This window comes from Schistocerca nitens, chromosome 8 (assembly GCF_023898315.1).
Source record: "Schistocerca nitens isolate TAMUIC-IGC-003100 chromosome 8, iqSchNite1.1, whole genome shotgun sequence".
NCBI lineage: Eukaryota > Metazoa > Arthropoda > Insecta > Orthoptera > Acrididae > Schistocerca > Schistocerca nitens.
Genome location: NC_064621.1, coordinates 204,721,559 through 204,744,318, shown reverse-complemented (window position 1 = coordinate 204,744,318; position 22,760 = coordinate 204,721,559). Strand labels below are relative to the sequence as shown.

The following is a 22,760-nucleotide window of genomic DNA, read 5'->3' as shown; positions in this document are numbered from 1 at the left end:
ATTGGCAAGACCTCTTTTACATTTGTGCATTATCTAAAATATAAATTGAATCAACTTTTTATTAACAAATACATTAAGTACAATTAACACACTTGTCACACTTTATTTTCGATTTATGTTCAATCACTGCATCACTTTGACTGTTCACACTGTTCGTTTTTATTCACTCACTGCACTACTTTTCCAGTTCTTTCCTTCCTCGCTGATAAGAAATTGACGTTCGAACACACGATGTGTCTTGCTTTATATACACCTAATGGTGGGTAGCCCTTCCAGTGGCAAATTCCAAAACATACAAAAAGGCTTTGAGTTGTCCGCAATGTTTAGGAGTGTTCTAGAATCTTCCCAAATGTTCCAGACTATTCCCAAACATTCCAAATCACCACGGATCATTGTGTTGTGGTATGTTCTCAAATTCCCTCAAATGTTCTGGAATGTTTTAGAAATTTTTATAGGGCGGAACTTCCCAGCCCTTATATCTTCAAAAGGACACCCTTCAGGTAAAAATGGGAACCTTCTTCATGGATGGGAGATAGAGGGCTACCACACCATATAACTCCCTTCATCATATCAGGACTCACATCAGAGTTTTAGTGGCACATGCATTGTGCACTTCCTTGTGTAATATATATTGATGATTATTCCATATAAACTACTGCTTATGGCTGGTATGTAGGTCAGCTGACTCTCCTCCCCTCCTTTTCCACTCGCCATTAATTTATCAGGAATTTCTTGAACGCAATCTTCCTCCTCACATCTGGAATTCTGGGGGAATTTTTCCTAGTTTGAGTTGCCAGTCTGTAATCTCACAATGCTGCCCTAGATAAGGTTCCAGTAGAGGCTGTGTACAATTGTTTTCTCTCAGATGTGTGTTTGTATTGCATGGTACAGCATATGATACAGGCACATTCCCATGTGTGGGTGGTAGAATCAGATATGTCAGATTTTTGCTTGATGGAGAGGAACTTGACCAGTGAGACGCAAGATCACAAGTCATAAGCAGAACTTAAGATATTCAATATTTGAGTGTGTTTTTTGTCAAAGCCTGTATTTGATGGTTTTTATATTATAATGTACATGCTGTTCATATACAGTGTGTCTCACCTAACTCTGCCGCCTCAAATATCTCTGGAACAACAATAGATATTCAAAAACGGTTTTCGTCAGCATGAACATACGACAGGGGCTTAGGAAACCAAATACTATGCGAACTTTTAAAACGTAAACAAATACTATTTTCAACACAAATTTGAGTATTTTCAGTTGGACACCCCCTATTCTTTCGTATGCAATCAATAGCATGGAAAAATCGCAAAAATCATGGCGCTGGTTGCATCCCAAAAAATTGCGAATAGAAGTTGACGCTTGAAATAAATGAAGTGCACAGCTAGTGCACGTCCTGAGACTAAAGCGTGCACCTCACACTGCCTACGTCAGGGGCTCACACGATGGGAAGGTATGCACAACCCACAAAAATAAACAAGTAACACATCCAACGCAAAGTTATGTTTTTCAAATTGTAAACGTATGTTTGTTCTAGCGTAATGACAACTAGAGCTACAGTTAGATATAACGCACTTGAATTCACATTGCTAAACACATTTACTGGTGCTATGTCGTGCTATGTTGTGCATTACATCCAGTATAGAAAATAACCTACATCTTTACCAATGAAACTGTCACTTCAACATACATTTGAAGTGCCCTCCGTTTGCATCAATACACGTTGGCAGACGGGTAACGAGAGAGAGTTGCACAGATTATGGAGTTTCTACATATATTGCCACACACACGGCAGTAATATGATGTTGCGTGTCCTGTACTGTCGTTGGGGGGTTCTTGATACACTGTCTCTCACTGTGCCTCAGAGAAAGAAGTCTAATGGCGTCAACTCGGGGCCGTGCTGGCCATCGCACAGTACCTCCCTGCCCCATCCACCTATTTGGAAATGTCTTATCTAGAACGTATCTGGCAACTTTTGCATTGTGTATGGGACATCCATCATGTTGGAACCACACTGATAGACAAGTTTCCAATCCTAGGTCTTTCTTTGCCAGAACCATTGTGTAATTTTGGAATGTCAGTGAGCTGTTTACTGTCTCCAAAAGTAGCACTGATTGGAAGTCTTTCTTCTTTTCGGTCCTAGACATTTAATTCTGGCTATTGTTTACTATCCCAATAAACATCATTCTTGAAAGCTGATTTTATTGTTTCGGACCCTTCTCCTCTTTTCTTCTGTCTGAATATTTTTTTGAAGCAGAGATGTTCAGTATTGTGACCAGTTGCATATGCTGCCACCTGAAGTATGTATACAGAATCTCTTACATCCAGCTGGCATCTATCCAAGACAGATGCTAATTTTTAAGTAATAAAATCTTTGCTACATCATCTTGCGGCATTCTTTAATGAACTGCTCTCATAAGTATGTTGTCAGAACTCACCATCACCAACATCAATTTCATCTTAAAGCTGAAAAAAGGTTGAGTCATTAGAAGTAAGTACAGCAGAAGATCTAGAAGTAGATGTTCTGCACTTTTGTTTCACTTGCCTTTTCTCTTCTTCCAATTTTCTCTGCCTTGCCTGTTCTTCTTCTTTATCAGTAAGTATTTGGTCTATTCCTGCAAGACAGCCTTTTCGTCCTGGCTGTATCTATTGAAGTAAAAACGCCCCGTCTTGTTCCATCTTGATTGTTTGTAGAGTACTAGCATGTGAACTCAAATAATTATCAGAATTATTTAGTAACTTCTCTTCATAACACTTAAACACATCTCGACATTCCCCCCCCCCCCTGCCCCCCCCCCCTCTAAAAGCAACTTCATAAGTTTTTGTGAATGGTGCTGAATAGCTCTGCCAGAATTCTCTTCTTCTTACGAAAATAATGTATTTGCAAACCACAAGATTAGCACTTTCACTAAAGGTAAATTTTACTTGCCATATGTTATAGAATAAAACTTATAACATTTATCTATTTAATGGTAATTTGTATCCAGTTACTTGGGATTTTATCTTCCCTGTCAAAACACACGCTCCCTTGTGCTTCATTATTGACGTAACATCTTAGACAGCCACTGGGAAATATATGGCTGTTACAAATGATTGAAGCGATTTCATAAATTTACTGTAGCTCCATTCATTGACATATGATCATGACACACTACAGATACGTAGAAAAACTCATAAAGTTTTGTTCGGCTGAAGCCGCACTTCAGGTTTCTGCCGCCAGAGCGCTCGAGAGCGCAGTGAGACAAAATGGCGACAGGAGCCGAGAAAGCGTATGTCGTGCTTGAAATGCACCCACATCAATCAGTCATAACAGTGCAACGACACTTCAGGACGAAGTTCAACAAAGATCCACCAACTGCTAACTCCATTCAGCGATGGTATGCGCAGTTTAAAGCTTCTGGACGCCTCTGTAAGGGGAAATCAACGGGTCGGCCTGCAGTGAGCGAAGAAACGGTTGAACACGTGCGGGCAAGTTTCACGCGTAGCCCGCGGAAGTCGGCGAATAAAGCAAGCAGGGAGCTAAACGTACCACAGCCAACGGTTTGGAAAATCTTACGGAAAAGGCTAAAGCAGAAGCCTTATTGTTTACAATTGCTACAAGCCCTGACACCCGATGACAAAGTCAAACTCTTTGAATTTTCGGTGCAGTTGCAACAGCTCATGGAAGAGGATGTGTTCAGTGCGAAACTTGTTTTCAGTGATGAAGCAACATTTTTTCTTAATGGTGAAGGGAACAGACACAATGTGCGAATCTGGGCAGTAGAGAATCCTCACGCATTCGTGCAGCAAATTCGCAATTCACCAAAAGTTAACGTGTTTTGTGCAATCTCACTGTTTAAAGTTTACGGCCCCTTTTTCTTCTGCGAAAAAAACGTTACTGGACATGCTGGAAAATTGGCTCATGCCACAACTGGAGACCGACAGCGACGACTTCATCTTTCAACAGGATGGTGCTCCACCGCACTTCCATCATGATGTTCGGCATTTCTTAAACAGGAGATTGGAAAACCGATGGATCGGTCGTGGTGGAGATCATGATCAGCAATTCATGTCATGGCCTCCACGCTCTCCCGACTTAACCCCATGCGATTTCTTTCTGTGGGTTTATGTGAAAGATTCAGTGTTTAAACCTCCTCTACCAAGAAACGTGCCAGAACTGTGAGCTCGCGTCAACGATGTTTTCGAACTCATTGATGGGGACATGCTGCTCCGAGTGTGGGAGGAACTTGATTATCGGCTTGATGTCTGCCGAATCACTAAAGGGGCACATATCGAACATTTGTGAATGCCTAAAAAAACTTTTTGAGTTTTTGTATGTGTGTGCAAAGCATTGTGAAAATATCTCAAATAATAAAGTTATTGTAGAGCTGTGAAATCGCTTCTATCATTTGTAATAACCCTGTATGTGCGACACAAATAGTACCGTCAAACGGGGTGATTTCGGACACCGCAAATTTGGACATGATGGCTTATGTGCTCTTTACCACTGCATAGAAACAAAGAGTTACTTATTTTAACATCTGTGCGCCAGTTATTTTAAGCGTAAGATTGCATTTATTGCTTTCCACAACTTTAATTTGGCGTCAGTTGTTTCCCCATGTGAATAATTGACGAACAGTCTCATTGTAAAAAATCCATGCATTATCGTAAAGAGGAAACTTTCGATTGTTGCGCCGGTCGGGAAGGTATTTAACCGTAATTGTCGACGTGCTCAGTAGTTAACAGCATTGAGACAATTTCTGTACAAGTTTGTCGAGTTTCTTGTGCAAGGTTATAAAATCGACAGTTTTTGTAAAACGTGTACTGTGTGGGGTGATTTCGGACAATGCCAAGAACGTATAAGAGCAGGAGAGGTGCTACAGTACGGTGTAATTATGACACGGAACTTTTAGATAAAGCTATTCGTGATATTCAGAGTGGTAAATGACTGTACAAAAAATCGTGTGATTTGTATGGTATACCTATATCAACCCTACAAAATAAAGTGCAGGAAGCACATCCGAAAAAAAAAAGGGAGGACAGCCAGTACCAAATGATGAAGAAGAAGAAATGTTGAAGCAAGGTATCTTGAGGGCTGCATATTGGGGATTTCCCTTTACTAAATTGGATATTAGATATTTAGTTAAAGGCTGCCTTGATAAATCTGGCCGAAAAGAGAAGAAATTTCATAATAATTTGCCAGGAGAAGAATGGGCGCTTATTAAACGAGCTCGTCCAGAAGCGAACAAAGAGACTGTTAAGATGTTTTTCTCCAATATCAAGGCAAAGCTGGAAAATCTCCCACCTAGCAGCACGATCAACTATGATGATCAAACCAACATGTCAGATGATCCAGGCAAGCAGCAGATAATTACAAAACGAGGGAGTAAGCATGCTGAAAAAGTGACTCATCAAAATCTAGTGTCTCAATAATGATGGCAGCTAGTGCTGATGAAACTTCCTGGGAGATTAAAACTGTGTGCCAGGAAGTTTCATATCGGCGCACACTGGAAGCTAGTGCTGATGGTAAACAGCTTCCTCCGTATGTTCTTTACAAATCAGAGCATTTGTGGGACACGTTGCAAGAAAATGGACCACAAGGAACCCGTTTCAATAGGAACAAAAGTGGATGGTTTGACCTGCCAGTATTTGAAGACAGGTTCTTTACAATCGCTTTGCCCTATTTGAAGAGGCAAAATGGGCCAACATTCATGATTGGAGACAACTTGTCCAGTCACGTGTGTCTATGTGTTATTGAAGAGGGTGAGCGGAACAATATTTCATTCATTCTCCTTCCCACCAATAGCACACACCTCCTCCAACTGCTCGATGTAAGCTTCTTCAGGCCAGTGAAAGTAGCGTGGTGAGCTGTATTAACTGACTGGAAGAAACACACTCGTGGGACCATTTCCAAGGATGCCTTCCCATCTCTTCTGACGAAGACACTGACTAAGATTTCAGCAAGCTCCAAGGAAAACATAAATGGTGAATTTCGCGCCACGGGCCTAATCCCTTTTGAACCAGATAATGTCTTACGAAAATTGCCTGATAATGAAGAGAGCCAGCAAAGCAGTGCAGACATGTGGTCTTCCACTTTTTAATAAGAAATTCGTTATCCTCCAAATAAGCTTGGTAGCTTCCGCTGCCGCCGCAAACTAGACGTTCAACCTGGAAAATCAGTCACTGGCCGAGATTTTCAAGGAAACGAAAACAGTGCTGAAACAAGTGACAGTTCTTCTAGCACTAGTGAAAGTGAAAATGACATATCATCCAATGAAGTTTTACTTCTGAAAGAAGAGGCTTTTCTTGTTGCAGAATGCAAATATAAATGTGGAAACAAGGAGCAAACAAGGCAGTATGTTGGTGCTATGGAAGTAAGTGTGAAATTCTTGCGCCCACACGAGAACAGTAAAAATATATTTGTGTTTTCTAATGTCCCGATGAAGACACAATACAAAAATTGCAAATTTCGATAATACTTCCCACACCAGTTGAGAAGAGAGGAGTGTTCATTTTTCGAGAAGATGTGCTTTAGACTCAAAGACAATCGTTTATTTGAAGTGTTTGCAACTTAATTTAGAATGATGAGTGAGAAAAATTATTTTGACCTTTTAGTTAAATTACTTTGTTTGTTTCTGTCGGTTTCTGAGAACTGTAAAAATTTTTTATTTAAATTCTTGCAAAATAAAAACTTATCTGTAATATATAAAATTCGTTATATTATTCCATATCACTTATTCGTAACAAAGGGCTACCTTAAAATGTGTAAAATGTCACCAAAATCAAATAAAAAGCATGTTGTTGTTGTGGTTGTGGTGGTGGTGGTGGTGGTGGTGGTGGTGGTGGTGGTCTTCAGTCCTGAGACTGGTTTGATGCAGCCCTCCAAGCTACTCTATCATGTGCAAGCTTCTTCATCTTCCAGTACCTATTGTAACCTACATCCTTCTGAATCTGCTTAGTGTATTCACCTCTTGGTCTCCCTCTACGATTTTTACCCTCCACGCTGCCCTCCAATACTAAATTGGTGATTCCTTGATGCCTTAGAACATGTCCTACCAACCGATCCCTTCTTCTAGTCAAGTTCTGCCACAAACTTCTCTTCTCCCCAATCCTATTCAATACCTCCTCATTAGTTATATGATCTACCCATCTAATCTTCAGCATTCTTCTGTAGCACCATATTTCGAAAGCTTCTATTCTCTTCTTGTCCAAACTATGTATCGTCCATGTTTCACTTCCATACATGGCTACACTCCATACAAATACTTTCAGAAACGACTTCCTGACACTTAAATCTATACTCAATGTTAACAAATTTCTCTTCTTCAGAAATACTTTCCTTGCCATTGCCAGTCTACATTTTATATCTTCTCTACTTTGACCATCATCAGTTATTTTGCTCCCCAAATAGCAAAACTCCTTTACCACCTTAAGTGTGTCATTTCCTAATCTAATTCCTTCAGCATCACCCAACATAATTCGACTACATTCCATTATCCTTGTTTTGCTTTTGTTGATGTTCATCTTATACCCTCCTTTCAAGACACTGTCCATTCCGTTCAACTGCTCTTCTGTCTCTGACGGAATTACAATGTCATCGGCGAACCTCAAAGTTTTTATTTCTTCTCCATGGATTTTAATACCTACTCCGAATTTTTCTTTCGTTTCCTTCACTGCTTGCTCAATATAGAGATTGAATAACATCGGGGAGAGGCTACAACCCTATCTCACTCCCTCCCCAACCACTGCTTCCCTTTCATGTCCCTCGACTCTTATAACTGCCATCTGGTTTCTGTACAAATTGTAAATAGCTTTTCGCTCCCTGTATTTTACCCCTGCCACCTTCAGAATTTGAAAGAGAGTATTCCAGTCAATAATAAAAAGCATGTACAGTTAAAAAAGAAGGGCAGTAACTGTCCAAATTCGCCCTCTATATACTGTAACTTCGGACAGAGATTTAAAAGACACATGTGTCTGAAATCACCCCAATCCATGAGGTAACTTCGGACACTTTATTTAACTGCCTCAGATAAATATACCTACACATACACTTTCTGGTTCTGGGATATTTTATTCGTTACACATATGTCCTACCACTTCCATAACAATCAATTTGATCTAACAGTATATATGAAAGTTACAATCAAAACAATGACAGAACCGTCCGAAATCACCCCGTTTGATGGTAACAAGTAAACAACTGACTGCGCACTGCGTGGGCATACTGAAATGCAGAGGTTACTTCAGCGCAACATCTGTGAATATTGAGAAAGATCATGTTCCTCAAGAGAGTTTGCACTCGGATCAGCATAGGTTGCAGTGTTTTGATAACAACGAAATTTTACACAGCCATTTTTTAGAGTCATTCAAACTGAACTGGAGGGTAGGCACTCAAAAATATTCAAGTCCAAAAATAAGGGACACCCTACTGTAGATGCTCAAGGAGAACTTCAAATCAGTAATTTTCACAAGTAGCCGCAACTTGTCTTTGAAAGTATATGTGCAGGGACGGCTGAAAGGGTTCAGGAAGGACAGCTTAATGTTATCAGTGAAGGATCACACTGCAGTATGCGTACTGACAATACAAGGTGGAAGCTACTCTTGTACTGACAATAGGATCTGTCCTGATCAAGGAACAACATAGGCAAGTGCTGGACATTGTGCAGCAGTTTTTGTGTACTTTCAAATGTGGAGGGAGGAAAGATAGACCAAGTGGCCTGTGGTAAAACACCATTCGACACTAGGATTATTCATCAGTGTTGTTGGGTGAATGATGGATACTCCTGGAGGAAGTGGAGAAGATGCTACAAACTAATTTTGGTGCAGTTTAGACGTGACAATAATATAATTTGCATCCAGTAAAGGTATGTCAATTAAAAGGCACTAACTTGTTGAAAACTTATCAAAATGTGTCATTTTCAGTACAATTTGTTGTAATTAAATATCAGTTAATGATATATTGGTGTTCAAAGCCTTCATTACACTGTAAGTTCAGAGACATAGATTTAAACTGAAACTTCGTACATGTAGTGTAGTGGGTAGAGGTGTGGAATTTTACCTGAAAGGTTGCCAGTTGCATGTTGCTTTCTGCATATATTTTTTTTATTCATTTTCATGTTTTGTAATAGGTTCTGGAATTTTCTTATAAATTTAACAATATCATGTTCTGTAATATTCAATGTTATGTATACAGGGTGTCCCAGGAGGAATGGTCAATACGCTGGGATATGACAGGAATGATCATTTGAAGAAAAAGTAGTATAGTAAACAAGGGCTGTAAAATGATTACCTTAAGAGCTATGACTACTTCATCATCTATACTGTGAAACAAATATCTCATACTGCAAGCTCTTTGCTTTCCATATTTTAAGAAGTAGAACTATGGACCAAAACAAGACAAAAATGTCTAGTGAACATAGACTGTCCAGTGCATTGCTTAGGAGCTACGAGTACTTCTTCATTACTGTGAACAGTTTGAACTTGTCACTGTGTTTCTCGAACCACTCCATCACACTCCTGGCCTTGTGACACCGTGCATTACCTTTTTGAAAAATGCCACTGCCATCGGGAAACATGATCGTCATGAATGGGTGCAAGATGTCTGCAACCAGTGTAAGAGACTCCTTGACCACACAATGCCTTGCTTGAGTGTCACTGGACCCACAGATGCCCATGTGAATGTTCCCAACATGTGAATATTGGGAAGATTCAAATGGGCATCCACGAGTCCAGTGGAGCATAATAGAGCCACCGCCAGCTTGTTTGTGTACCATGTATTGGCTTAGGTTTTAATATGTGACACTAGTTTTTGAGAGTTGTATCAAACTGCTTTGGCAAGTTGATGTTTTTAGTTCTGGACTTACATACCATAAATATAAAAAATGTTGCAAAAATCTGATAAGCATGTGGTTTCCTTGTGAGATGAGAACAACTTACTGAGCTACCAGAAAGAAATAAAAAGGAAAGAGAGAAACAAATGTGGAAATAAAAAGAAAAGCAAGGAAAAATAGATTGGCAAAAACACTTTTGATTTGGAGGGTCTGGTAGTTGTAACGATTTCCTTGGCATAAAATGTATTGGCTGTTGGGAATTGGATATTAACTTTTGTATAGGTTTTGTGAGTGCAACTGTCAACAAGGGATTTGCTTGCTGCTGCAAGTATTCTTGTTAATTAGAAGAAACAGAAAGTTGTTAGGGTGGTACATCATTGTTGATGATATTCAACAGGTGCCACTTTCACATGAATTTGGTGTAATTAAAGAGCAATTACTGTTAGCTGAAGACTTCGTACTGACTCTCCAAGCCCCTGCAGGCCTTCTCCGTGTTCATATTTTATAACATATGTATTGTATTTTCGTAATGTATTTTTATATAGTCCGCCCCCGGTAGCTGAGTGGTCAGCGCGACAGAATGTCAGTCCTAACGGCCCGGGTTCGATTCCCAGCTGGGTCGGAGATTTTCTCCGCTCAGGGACTGGGTGTTGTGTTGTCCTAATCATCATCATTTCATCTCCATCGACACGCAAGTCGCCGAAGTGGCGTCAAATCGAAAGACTTGCACCCGGCGAACGGTCTACCCGACGGGAGGCCCTAGTCACACGACGTTTACATTTTTATATATTTGTTACAATACTTTGATTTTCAGGAGTAAGAGGCTCAGAGGGTCCCAGTCTTTATCTGCCATTACAGCTGCCTTAAGAGATGAGGAGGAAGAATCTGAAGATGAAGGCCTTATAGAAGAAGATACTGCAGAGGACACTGACAATCCTCGTTGGCAGTTGTATGAGACCATAAAGAACAATACAAATAACCAAGGTAAATTGTGGGTTATGATTCTGAAATTGGTATACAAACTTCTTTCTTTTGTTTTCTATTATTTTTTCTTTGTTGTAGGCCACCTCTTAAGTGAACCATTTTGGAAATTACCATCAAGAAGATATTATCCAGACTACTATAAGGAGATAAAGAATCCTATATCTCTTTCTCAGATTCGAAAAAAGCTTCAGGTAAGGAACCTAATACAACATTTGCCTCTGAGATAATTTATTGCCATTTTGTGTATTCTTTAGGTACTGGCAGTTGGATCGGAGAGGGGTATTGCTTTTTGTGTCTGCTGATAATCTGGATGACTTTTGAGGGGAAAACAGTTGTTAGCAGGTAGCATCTCGGGAATGTATTTGTACTGTCCCTCAGATATATAAAGACAACAAGCATTTGGGAGCTCACTTTGGTGTACATTTATTTCCTTAGCATCTGTGCAGCCAAAATGATTTGACCCAAAATCTAAAAACCTCTAGTGGGTCAAAACAGTAAGAGCGTAATCAATCACAGGGTACATCCGTACCAAAATACACGAGGGTTGGAACTTTAATAGTGGCAACAATTTATTTACAGCTCGTACAAAATAAATATGTATTTCAAAGTTTTACTGACCTTCAGAGTAGTCACCAGCATTGTGTATGACCCATTGCCAGTAATGTGGAAGTCGTAGGATACTCTTAGCAGTGCCAGTTGTATTGACAGTTTGAGTGTCACGGTGTATTGCCTGACGAATTTGTAGCAGTTCTGAAGCAAATGTCGTGAAGTGTTTTCTTCAGTTTAGAAATAGAGTTGAACTTTACGAGGGCTTAAGTCAAGGGAGTGCAGTAGGTGGTATAGCACTTAGCAGCTCCATCAGTCAAACAAATCAGTAACAGCTTGCACTCTACGTGCTTGACCATTGTCATGCAAAATGAGGGTCAGGTCCTGCAGAAAGTGTCATCACTTCTGTCTCTAAGCTGGTCACAGGTTGTGTTCCAAAAATGAACAGCGTGTAGACAGAAGTGATGACACTTTCTGCAGGACCTGACCATCATTTTGCAGGGCAATGATCAAGCACGTACAGTGCAAGTCAAGCTGTTACCGATTTGTTTGATGGAGCTGCTAAGTACTATACCACCTAATGCACTCCCCTGACTTAAGTTCTTGTAAGTTCAACTCGATTTCTAAACTGAAGAAAACACTACACGACATTCACTTCAGAACTGCTACAGATTCGTCGGGAAATACTTCGCGCCGCTTAAACTGTCATCACAACTGCCACTATTAAGAGTATCCTACTTCTTCCACATTGCTGGTGACTACTTTGAAGGTCAGTAAAACTTTGAAACACGTCTATTTTGTACTAGCTGTAAATAAACAGTTGCCACTATTAAAGTTCCAACCCTTGTATAATGATTAAAAGAAAAGAAAGGACATTTGATGAAAGTAAAATCTTCCATATAGAAAAAAGTTAGAGTGTATTATTACACCACTAAAATCAATCCACTTAGGAATGGTGTGCTGTTTATTGAAATGACCACTGCTAAATAAGCTGGCCACCTCCTCAAACTTAAAAAGTTAGGGGAATCTCAGGTTTGATGTGCTTAACTCAGGCAAATGTCTGATCCCTTGCTGTGATGTTATGAATATTGATGACGGGGAATTGCTGGAGGAATTGTGTGATAGAGTAATAGACATCGGAAACATAATGAAGCAGGTGAGTTATAGTCCTGAGCATTCTACCTTTCGAGTTAGTGAATTTGCCAGAGTAATGACTGCAGGCTTCATCCGTCTAAAGGTATGACTGTATTTACTAAACCTCCCTGCATTGTTTTAAGAGTTAAGCAATAAGGCCACACAACATTTGCATGTAATTGATGGATGACGTGTGATAGATGAAACAAGGTAGCGCAGTAAGGAGGAGTCATATGCATGTGTACAGAGTAATACCATATTTTCCTGACTATGACTCTTTTTTCTTCAAAAAATTGCCTCTAGAATTCAGGTACATCTTTTACTCAAGATTAATACAAAAATTCCGGTGTTTGATTTAAAATCCCCACCAGTCTTAAAAATGGCCATATATTCGAAGCCCGGGAAACCTGTCTATCTGGCAACATTCGATTCAACTGGTTAGCATTACTGCACCGATCGCGATGAACTTGAGTCACAGTGATTCACAAGCTCGGTAATGCTGTCTTCCTCTTGCCCCATCATCACAAAACCAGAACACTATCTAGCCTGTGATGTATCATTGCAGTCTACAGTGCCAGTACACTTGAATTGAAAATGATTTGCATTTTCAGTAACAGTACAATATTTTTGTTAGTAGATAGTTTTCTAATGGAAAAAATAAGATAATCATATGATGGGGGCTCTAAATTGAAAGTAATAGCAGATGCAGAAGAAAATGGAAACAGAGCAGCTGGGTGCCATTTTGACCCTCCACCAACAGAAGAAACCATTCGTGATTGGTGGGCTAGTAAATAAGAACTGGAAAAAAGAAAATGAAGAAGACTAAATCTGCAAAAGAGGATTGAATGCAAAATGACCAAAACTAGATGATAATGCATTGAAATGGATTTAAGGACACTAACAAAATGGCATAGTAATTAGTATGAAAATGATTCAAATACACACTCGTAAGCTAGTGTTACAGTGGGACTTAACAGACTTTAAGGGCAGAATTTGTTGGTGCTGCAGGTTTATGAAGCATCATGGACTTAGTATGCGAACCAAAGCCAAAATATCTCAGAAAATGCAAAAAAGAAAATACTATTATTCCATCGCTTTATTATTCAACATCGAGAGAAACCCATGTGGAACCATACCAGATAGTGAACACGGACAAAACTCCTCTGATGTTTGGTGTGCCAAGCAACAGAACTGTTGCCATGAAAGATACTAAAACTGTAATTATAAAAACAAGTGGACATAAAAAATGCACTACACTGTTGTCCTTCACGTTGTGCTGATGGTATTAAACATAATCCAGTGAACATTTTAAAGCCCAAAACATTGCCAAAAACTTCTGAAATACCACCAGGTGGTGGTGTTAAACTACATGACAAGGGCTGGATGGACTATGCTGGTATGAAATTATGGATTGAGAGAGAAGGAAAGGTGCTTTATTGAAGAAGAGTTCTCTAGAATAAATTTCTTTCATTTCAACCTGTGGTCACAAACTTGTGACCATAGATGTGAAAAAAGAAGTTTCTTGTACGTTTTTGGGTCACAGTTCCATTCGCGACCATGTCACAGCTTGAGAATTCTTCTCTTCTTGTGCTGGATCAGTTTAGTGTCAAAAAAGTCTGTGAAAGATAAATTGAGACAAGGAAATACATAGCTTGATGTTTTTCTGGGAGGACTTACTTCACAATCGCAACTGCTTGATGTCTTGATAAATAAAACGTTTAAAGTGTGTGTGAAAGAGGACTGGAACAAATGGATATGGATGAAACCCACCATGAATCCACACTGAATGGAGCCTTAAAATGACTTGCAATCAAAGAAGTGTGTCAATGAATAAAAACAGTATGGTCTAGAGTGAGGGAAGACATTATTGTTAAATCTTTCAAGAAGTGTGGCATAAGTAATGCTCTTGATGACAGTGAAGACCATCCTGTATATGAATAGGACAACGAAAATGACGAAGAGGAAGAAGAAGAAGAAGAAGAAGAAGAAGAAGAAGAAGAAAGTTCAGATGACTGTTTTCAGGGATTTTGAATATCACTTCAGTTCTATAAACTAAGAATTTTTTTAACTGGCTTTGCAATCTAATAATAAAAAAGGTTAAAAATGTCTTTTTTAAAAAATTGCTAAAAAAATTAAGGCATGTGTCAATTGCTCTCATGATCTTGCCACGTAGAATCAAAACTGAAATATTTAGGAAGAAAAAGAAGGTATGGGAGATCGGTCCCAAAGGGATAATTTTTTGCGGAATGGAAAAAAAAAAGATACGAGGTGCGGCTAGAAAAAAACCGGACTGATGCTGGAAAAAACATTTATTTACAATTTCATGTTATCTCCTTCAATGTACTCTCCTCCTCGGTCTCTACACCGCTCCATACGAATTTTCCACTGTTCATAGCAATGCTGCAGATCATTTTCGGTAAGTCCATACATTACTTCGTCGCTTTTTCTTTTACTGCTTCAACAGTCTCAAATCTAGTTCCTTTCAAAGCTGACTTGACTTTAGGGAAAAGAAAAAAGTCACAGGGGGCCAAATCAGGTGAGTAGGGTGGATGATCTAAGATGGGAATGTTGTGTTTTGCCAAAAACGTCTTCACAGACAACGCACTGTGAGCTGGGGCATTGTCTTGGTGAAGGATCCATGACTTTTTTCTCCACAAATCGTTCCGTTTTCTCCCTACTCGCTCACGTAGGGTAGCCAGGACGCTAATGTAGTAATGCTGATTCACTGTTTGTCCCTCTGGTACCCAATCAATGTGCACAATCCCTTTGATGTCAAAAAAAAAAAAAAAAAAAAAAAAAAATCATCATTGCCTTGAATTTCGATTTTGACATTCATGCTTTTTTTTGTCATGGAGAACCAGGAGTTTTCCAATGTATCGATTGGCGTTTAGTTTCGGGATCGTAAGTAAAAAACCACGATTCATCACAAGTAATAACATTTTGTAAGAAGGTGGGATCACTTTCAATGTTTTCCAGGATGTCAGAACAAATCATTCTTCGGCGTTCCTTCTGTTCAATTGTGAGACACTTTGGAACCATTTTTGAACACACTTTGTTCATGTTGAAACTTTCATGAAGAATCTGCCTAACACTTTCCTTGTCAACTCCTGTTAACTCAGACACTGCTCTGATTGTTAAACGGCGATCTTGTCGAACAAGTTTACCGATTTTTTCAATGTTTGCATCAGTTTTTGCTGACAATGGTCTGCCAGTGCGAGTGTCATCACTGGTGTCTTCGCGGCCATCTTTAAATCGTTTAAACCACTCAAACACTTGTGTTCGAGATAAACAATCATCGCCGTACACTTTTTGTAACATTACAAACGTTTCACTTGCAGATTTTCCTAGTTTGAAACAAAATTTGATGTTAACACGCTGTTCTTTCTGTACACTCAACATTTTCCGACACACAGACAAAACGTCAACTACTTAAAACAGACGCCACGGGCAGACTGAGTGCAGGAGGCAGATGAAACTCGAGCAGTAGGCGGAGCGAGAGTCACGTGACAGGCCACGCGACTTTCAGCCTTATTGCATTCGTTTTATTGTTTCACCAGTACTAGTCCGGTTTTTTTCTAGCCACACCTCGTACAAATCAATGCAGCTGCATGAATGTGACATTCAGTGGTTAAGAGTGTCTCCTGTGTTGACATGTCCACTCAGACACAGACCAGCAGAGGGTGCTAAAATGCAAACTGCACCGCAGCAAAGAATGGCAGTATCAGCAATTTATTGTTCCTTTCATAATTTTACAGTGTTATAGTTTCAGTCAGCTTAGTACAGGGGGAACACAATTCATAGGGAAATACACATAAATAGACATATGTGTTTAATGGGAGGACAGGACAATGATTGGCTCTAATCCTGTTGAAGGAACTATCCTGGTTTTTGTTTGGAGTGTTTTTGGTGGAACATGAACAACCTCTGACAGGATGGCAAGACAGGAGGAGCCTCCACCCTCCTGAATCTAAGGCCGGTGCCTAACAAAAGTATTACCTCAGTCAGTTACACAATACATGCAGTTCTCCGAATTTGAACAGACTTGCAACAAGTCATTTGCAACAAGTCAGCTTAATAACATAAACAATTACTGTGCACTGCTCATTTAGCATTTTGATGCTTTTCACTGCACACCAACCCCACAAACTTGAAGAGGACTCTTAAGTATATAATGTGCAGCATTTGAGAATTATGCTTTGATTGTCTTTTTAAATAAATGTATTTTAGTCATCTCTTTCACACTCTTGGGGGATTATTTATTTAGTTTAAATCCTTGGATAAAAATGCTGTACAGAATTTTTTGTGCGTTTTGCCTTGATATATCAAACAATGGAAACTCCCTGGTAGAATAACAACAATATAAATAGGATAGATTACCACTTCTAACATTGAGGAGGCATTGTGCGGCAGAGTGGCACATTTAAAAGTAGACAAATCTGTTGGAGAAAATCCTCCTCCAGATTTGGAAAAAAAAGAGACAAACATTCATACACGCACAACTCACACACATTGTCTCTGGATACTGAGGTGCAACAGGAGTGAGCAGTGATCTCACTCCTGCTTGGGGCGGGTAATGGTGAAACCTGTGTGAAAGGAGGCCTGCGACTGCCGCTGCCTCTGGTAGCATCACAGGCTGACTGCTAAAGTTATAGACATGACGGCACAATCAACCCTTGATGGAGATCCCAGTACGAAATTTTTGTTGAACTGGATAAAATGTGGTAAATTGTGTATTTCACACAGATTATGTTACACTGGAAAGGAACTGAGGACAAATAAAAAATTTAAACATTCTTCAGCATTGTCACTCATACGACTTATTTTGAAGATGGTTACTTTGTTTTAGTTTTGGGCTTTCGTGAAATCTGCGGTTATAAAGTGTGATCTAATGTCATAAACACAGGTTTTATATCATTTATGGAAAAACAGATGTCCAGAAGAGAACATTAATAAGGAAAAGAAATATGCATTTGTATTGAAAATGTAAGTAACTTCTGTCTGATGTTCCTTATTTTAGAATAATTGTTTGTGAAAAAATTTTCCCAAAATATGACATACTTCTAAAACAGCTTCTGTCACTCTTTTTCTAAAAGTACAAGCCCCCGAAAAGTAAGGACTAGTCAACTATCATTTTTCAGAAGTACTTGAACATTTCTCTATTATTTGTGCTGTTTAGGAATGAAGGTTCAAAGTCCTTAAGACACCACTACACAGCTTGAGTAAATATGAGTTGAGGTCACTGTTTATTCCACTTGCACTGACTACAAAAGTTTTCCTGTTATTGCGCCCAGTTATCATCATCATCATCATCATCAACAACAACAACAACAACAACAATAATAATCATGTTGCAGCCCTTTGTTGTGTTTGTTTGGAACATACGTCTCTCTGTCTTTCCTTGTCATCCGACCATATTTCCCTCCCCATTTGCCTTTCTCCTTCACACATGCCTTCACTCTGATGATGCATCTGTGTCTTGGTTTTTCCCTAGGTCTTTTGCCTCCTGTTGTCATTTCATTAGCTTGTTTTGGTATCCTAACTCTCATTCTTTCAACTTGCCCATACCATTTCAATTATGTCTTTTTCTATGGTCTCCCTAATCGGCTTTGTTTTCACTACTTTTCACCATGCCATTCCTTACCCTACCCACTATTCTGCTTCTTCGATATTTCATCTTGCTAGCCTGTATGCTGCTCACTTGGTTTATCTGCAGTACCCACATTTCTGATGTTACTGGTACTTCTTTGCTCCATACAAGGCTTCTTATCCTCTGCAGGAATCCATCTGCTTGCATTCACCTTTCACTGATCTCCTTATCATGCCTCCAGCTATCTTCTTTTAGATCCCCAAGTACTTGAAACTTTCACCTTCTTTAGTACTTGTCGTCTAATACTTATATTTGATGCTAGTCTCATCTCATCATTTGCTGTCATCTTCACTTCACACTTCTTCGCATTAAATTTCAATCTGTACTGTCCAACCTCTCCCTACCCATGAAATAATAATCTGAATAAAATCTGCACTGATTTCTGAACATTGCTCTTGGGAAAACAGGTGCAAGCTGTTTTCAATAAGGATGGTGATTCCATCAGTTTGTGGACTGTGTTCTAATGCAAAGATGCACAAATCTAGAAACAAATTCAGCTTTAACTAAGCTGATGATACCTGCACAAACATTGAACAGTGGAAGTATGATGCATGTAACTGTAGCCTATGGGATGAGGGCTTGGCCATAATCTGTGAAATTTTAAAGGTTACAATGGGATTCTGCGTGGAAATTGCCCTGGTGTGGCACTGGCTTCGTGACATGTGGTCTACCTGTCAATTGTTGTGGGCTCTATATTCTCTAGGCTGTAGTAATTGTGGTACAGAGACAGGAGGGGGGAAGGATAGTAGGGTAAGGGATTGCAGAGGGTACTGTAGTGCTGCTGATGGCATTGAGAATGACATAGTGAGGAGAGAATGGTGTGTTGCTAGGTGCAGCATTGGGAGGCTGTGCTGGCAGGGCAAAAAGGAGGAGAGGAGGAGGGAAGCAGAAAGGGCTGTGCAATTGATTGGGGGAAGGATAGAAGACTTGTGTGTGTCTGGAGTCGGAGCAAGTAATGATTTTTGCTGCGAGCGGTTGGCTTCTTGTATCTTTTCATGACTGTGATACAAATTTAGAACTCTGAATCAGTATAGTGCTGTTTTAAAGAACTGAGATAATTTAAAGCCTCAGATGAAATTCTACTACCCACAGTTAACCATAAATTTTTGTGCTGCTGCTGAAATGGCCTCGTTTGGAAATGTCTCTTCAGAAATTATGTTGGACAATGTGCAGAAATAGAGAATTTTGCATCAGTGTTGTTTATATATACACTTCATCCCATGCTTAGTTTGCTAGTACCCTTGCAAAAGAACACAGAGCAACATGCCAAAATGTCCCATCACCAGCAGCAACATTGACACTGAGAGATAGATAACGTATGAATAACAGCAACACATGGGAGCAGGGGGAGGGGGGGGGGAGACGACATATTCTATGCTTGTTTTGACCGATGACCCATCCACAGAAATAATCAGATATGAAGTCTGTTGTAGGAAATCAACTAGTCACTCCGCTCAACCTCACATCCCATACATCAGAATCTAGGCAGCAAGGAAAAAAAAGGGCAAGATGTAGAAAAAACCTCTACAGAAAATTTACTCTCGTACTGAGGTTGAACTGAATGTGTTGAGGACACACATGGAGAAACTGAGAGTTAAGTACCAGTACACCTATTGTGAGGAGGTGCAATATTCTTAAAAAGAATGAACCCATCAGGGAGAGGGCTAAAAGTGGTGTGGCCAACTTAGTGACCTATCTCACCTCTCCCCCAACCAAAAACTTGCATACAATCACTTTAGTGGTTTATTCCCTTCCCACAGATCACCTTACATTTTAGTACCTGTAACACTCTGAAAATGTTAACAATATATATTGAACTAACCTGGTTGAAGGAATTTTTGATAATATGTCAGTAGAATATTAGGGGCACTTTCCCTCTTCCTTAATCATGTTGCCTGAGTTTCCTTACATGTATCTTGTAGTGTGTTGCTTTATTGTTGACATCGCCCCTGTCAGCAATCATAGGAAGTGTATCTAAATCATTACACGTGTGCAGAACATAAACAGTCCTTGTAGTGTTCCCAACTTTACCTTGGTAGGTGCATCCCTATCACTATGCTAAACCAAGAAAGTGATAAGCTACAGACATCACTCTCTTAAGGTTTTGAGCATAGTAGGATATTTCCACACAAATTACTTGTAAATTTGGAATTGGGAGTTTCAGCTTTAATTTTGAATTCTGTCGCACCAGACAGATCAGCTATTTGGAATTGTTTACTCTGTGTTGGGTTTAATCCCTATTTTCCCCAAATAATACTAGTCAGTGTCACACATATTGATGCTAAGTTTTGGGATATCATTAAAAAGTAAATTTCCGAGCAAGAATAAGGGCACAGTGTAACAGCAATTCTCAGCTTGTTTTTATGTCAAACTGTAAGCAACAGTTCATGGCACAAAATAAATGGTCTATGTGACCAGTGTGATCTTCAACATGTTGAATTAGGTTAGACCACTATTAACCAGACAGACGAGGCATTGAATGGCAGATAGGAACATGAACATTTAAAAGTACAGTGAAAATTACACAAAGCTGTCAGGCACAATCATCCTTCACATTAAGAAAAACACACACACACACACACACACACACACACACACACACACACACACACTGTTTATACATAAATAATGTAGTCTACTTTTAAATGTGCCATCTGCCTCTCACCATCTTTTCTCTGTTGTAAGTAGCAGTTGATCCTAATTCATATTGTCTTTCCCAGATTTTTTGCCATGGTCCTCAGATTATTGTGTGTATTACTTTTAAATCCAGGAGGGATGATGCTGACTTGCGTACTACCTTACGTGGTGTATTGTCAAGTAGGACTGGCAAGTTTAAACCCCACTGTCTTAACACACAGGTTATGCTGAAAGGGAGGCAGTTTTTTAATGACAAAAAAATTCTGATGTCTAAGGAGAAGTGTACCTATCTGCTCTTTGATAAGGGTTAAATGTTCAGCTCTGTAAAGCGGTCTGAAGTATATAGGGAGTGATGGAAGTCTTTGGAAATTTTAAATAATGGCAAAGTTAATAATGTTTTTTCTACATTAGTTTTACAGAAAAACTTCCATTTGTGAAATTATGTTTAAGAATATCTTAAACTGATATTTGTGTTGTAGTCATTATATGTAAATCTGGATTGTTTTGGAACCATTGTTTCAGAGAGGTGAATATGGAACTGTTAGTGAAGTGGCTGGTGACATGAATATCATGTTTGAAAATGCAAAGAAGTACAACAGGGCTGATTCCCGTCTTTATAAGGTTTGTAATACATTATTTACAAAGAAATTGTATATTCAGGTAGCAGAACTCTTTCTTTCTTAAACAACTAAATTTGGTCAGTTCATGACCATGTTCACATATATGAAATGCCTTTGGTAGTAAGAATAGCAGCAGTGTTACATAAAAATAAAACAATAATCAAAGTAAAGACAGCCAGTTGGAATGTGCACAGTTGTGAAATTTAAATCTGGTGTGTGGGTAATTTTGAATACTGTATTGCTCCATCCTGTGCATTGTGACTTGCTTGTGTCCTCCTCGGCGTGTTATTTGTGAGGTGGTCAAGATGTTACTGCTTAATCTGCATGACTCTTCCAATGGTGGCCTTTCTGAGAGGTAGTGCAGTATGTAATGAGGATCCCTGTGACAGTGCACTGCAAGTTTCAACTTAACGTCTAGCATTCTCATGTGTGTTAATGTCTAGCACTCTCGTGCATGTTAATGTCATCAAATAATGAACAGATTCCTGCTTCCTGAAGGAAGGCTTTTACGAAGTGGGCACAGTGTACTTGTGCATTATCATCCTGAACGACAAACCTGTTACCAAAATGTTGGACTGGAGAGCTGGACAATAGGTTGGAAGAGCCTTTCAGGATACAGCACATCTATCGTATAACTGTATACACACTAATTTCCTTGGGCCTTTCTCGTACTTTCAGCACGGGGTTGGCCCTGTTTCTATGAATTTGGCAATGTTACTGTTAGAGGTTGACTAGAATACTCTCTCTCAAATTCTGAAGGTGGCAGGGGTAAAATACAGGGAGTGAAAGGCTATTTAAATTTGCACAGAAACCAGATGGCAAGTTATAAGAATCGAGGGCCATGAAAGGGAAGCAGTGGTTGGGGAGGGAGTGAGACAGGGTAGTAGCCTCTCCCCGATGTTATTCAATCTGTATATTGAGCAAGCAGTGAAGGAAACAAAAGAAGCAGTGAAGGAAACAAAAGAAAAATTCGGAGTAGGTATTAAAATCCATGGAGAAGAAATAAAAACTTTGAGGTTCGCCGATGACATTGTAATTCTGTCAGAGACAGAAGAGCAGTTGAACGGAATGGACAGTGTCTTGAAAGGAGGGTATAAGATGAACATCAACAAAAGCAAAATGAGGATGATGGATTGTAGTCGAATTAAATCTGGTGATGCTGAGGGAATTAGATTAGGAAATGAGACACTTAAAGTAGTAGATGAGTTTTGCTGTTTGGGGAGCAAAATAACTGATGATGGTCGAAGTAGAGAGGATATAAAATGTAGACTGGCAATGGCAAGGAAAGCATTTCTGAAGAAGAGAAATTTGTTAACATCGAGTATTGATTTAAGTGTCAGGAAGTCGTTTCTGAAAGCATTTGTATGGAGCATAGCCATG

General features: G+C 39.4%; 1 protein-coding gene across 11 annotated transcripts in view; it reads left to right on the top strand.

The window, feature by feature from the left end:
• LOC126199364 (protein polybromo-1) overlaps nt 1–22,760 on the top strand; it is a 355,023-nt gene that overhangs the window by 71,943 nt on the left and 260,320 nt on the right. For all 11 annotated transcript variants that reach the window (XR_007540157.1, XM_049936255.1, XM_049936256.1 and 8 more), the window contains 3 exons: nt 10,627–10,796; nt 10,875–10,987; nt 21,283–21,381. Coding sequence is in view for 10 of the 11 variants with exons in the window: in XM_049936255.1 (XP_049792212.1) it covers nt 10,627–10,796; nt 10,875–10,987; nt 21,283–21,381 (382 nt within the window). In the remaining variant the exon portion in view is untranslated. The remainder of the gene's footprint in view (nt 1–10,626; nt 10,797–10,874; nt 10,988–21,282; nt 21,382–22,760) is intronic.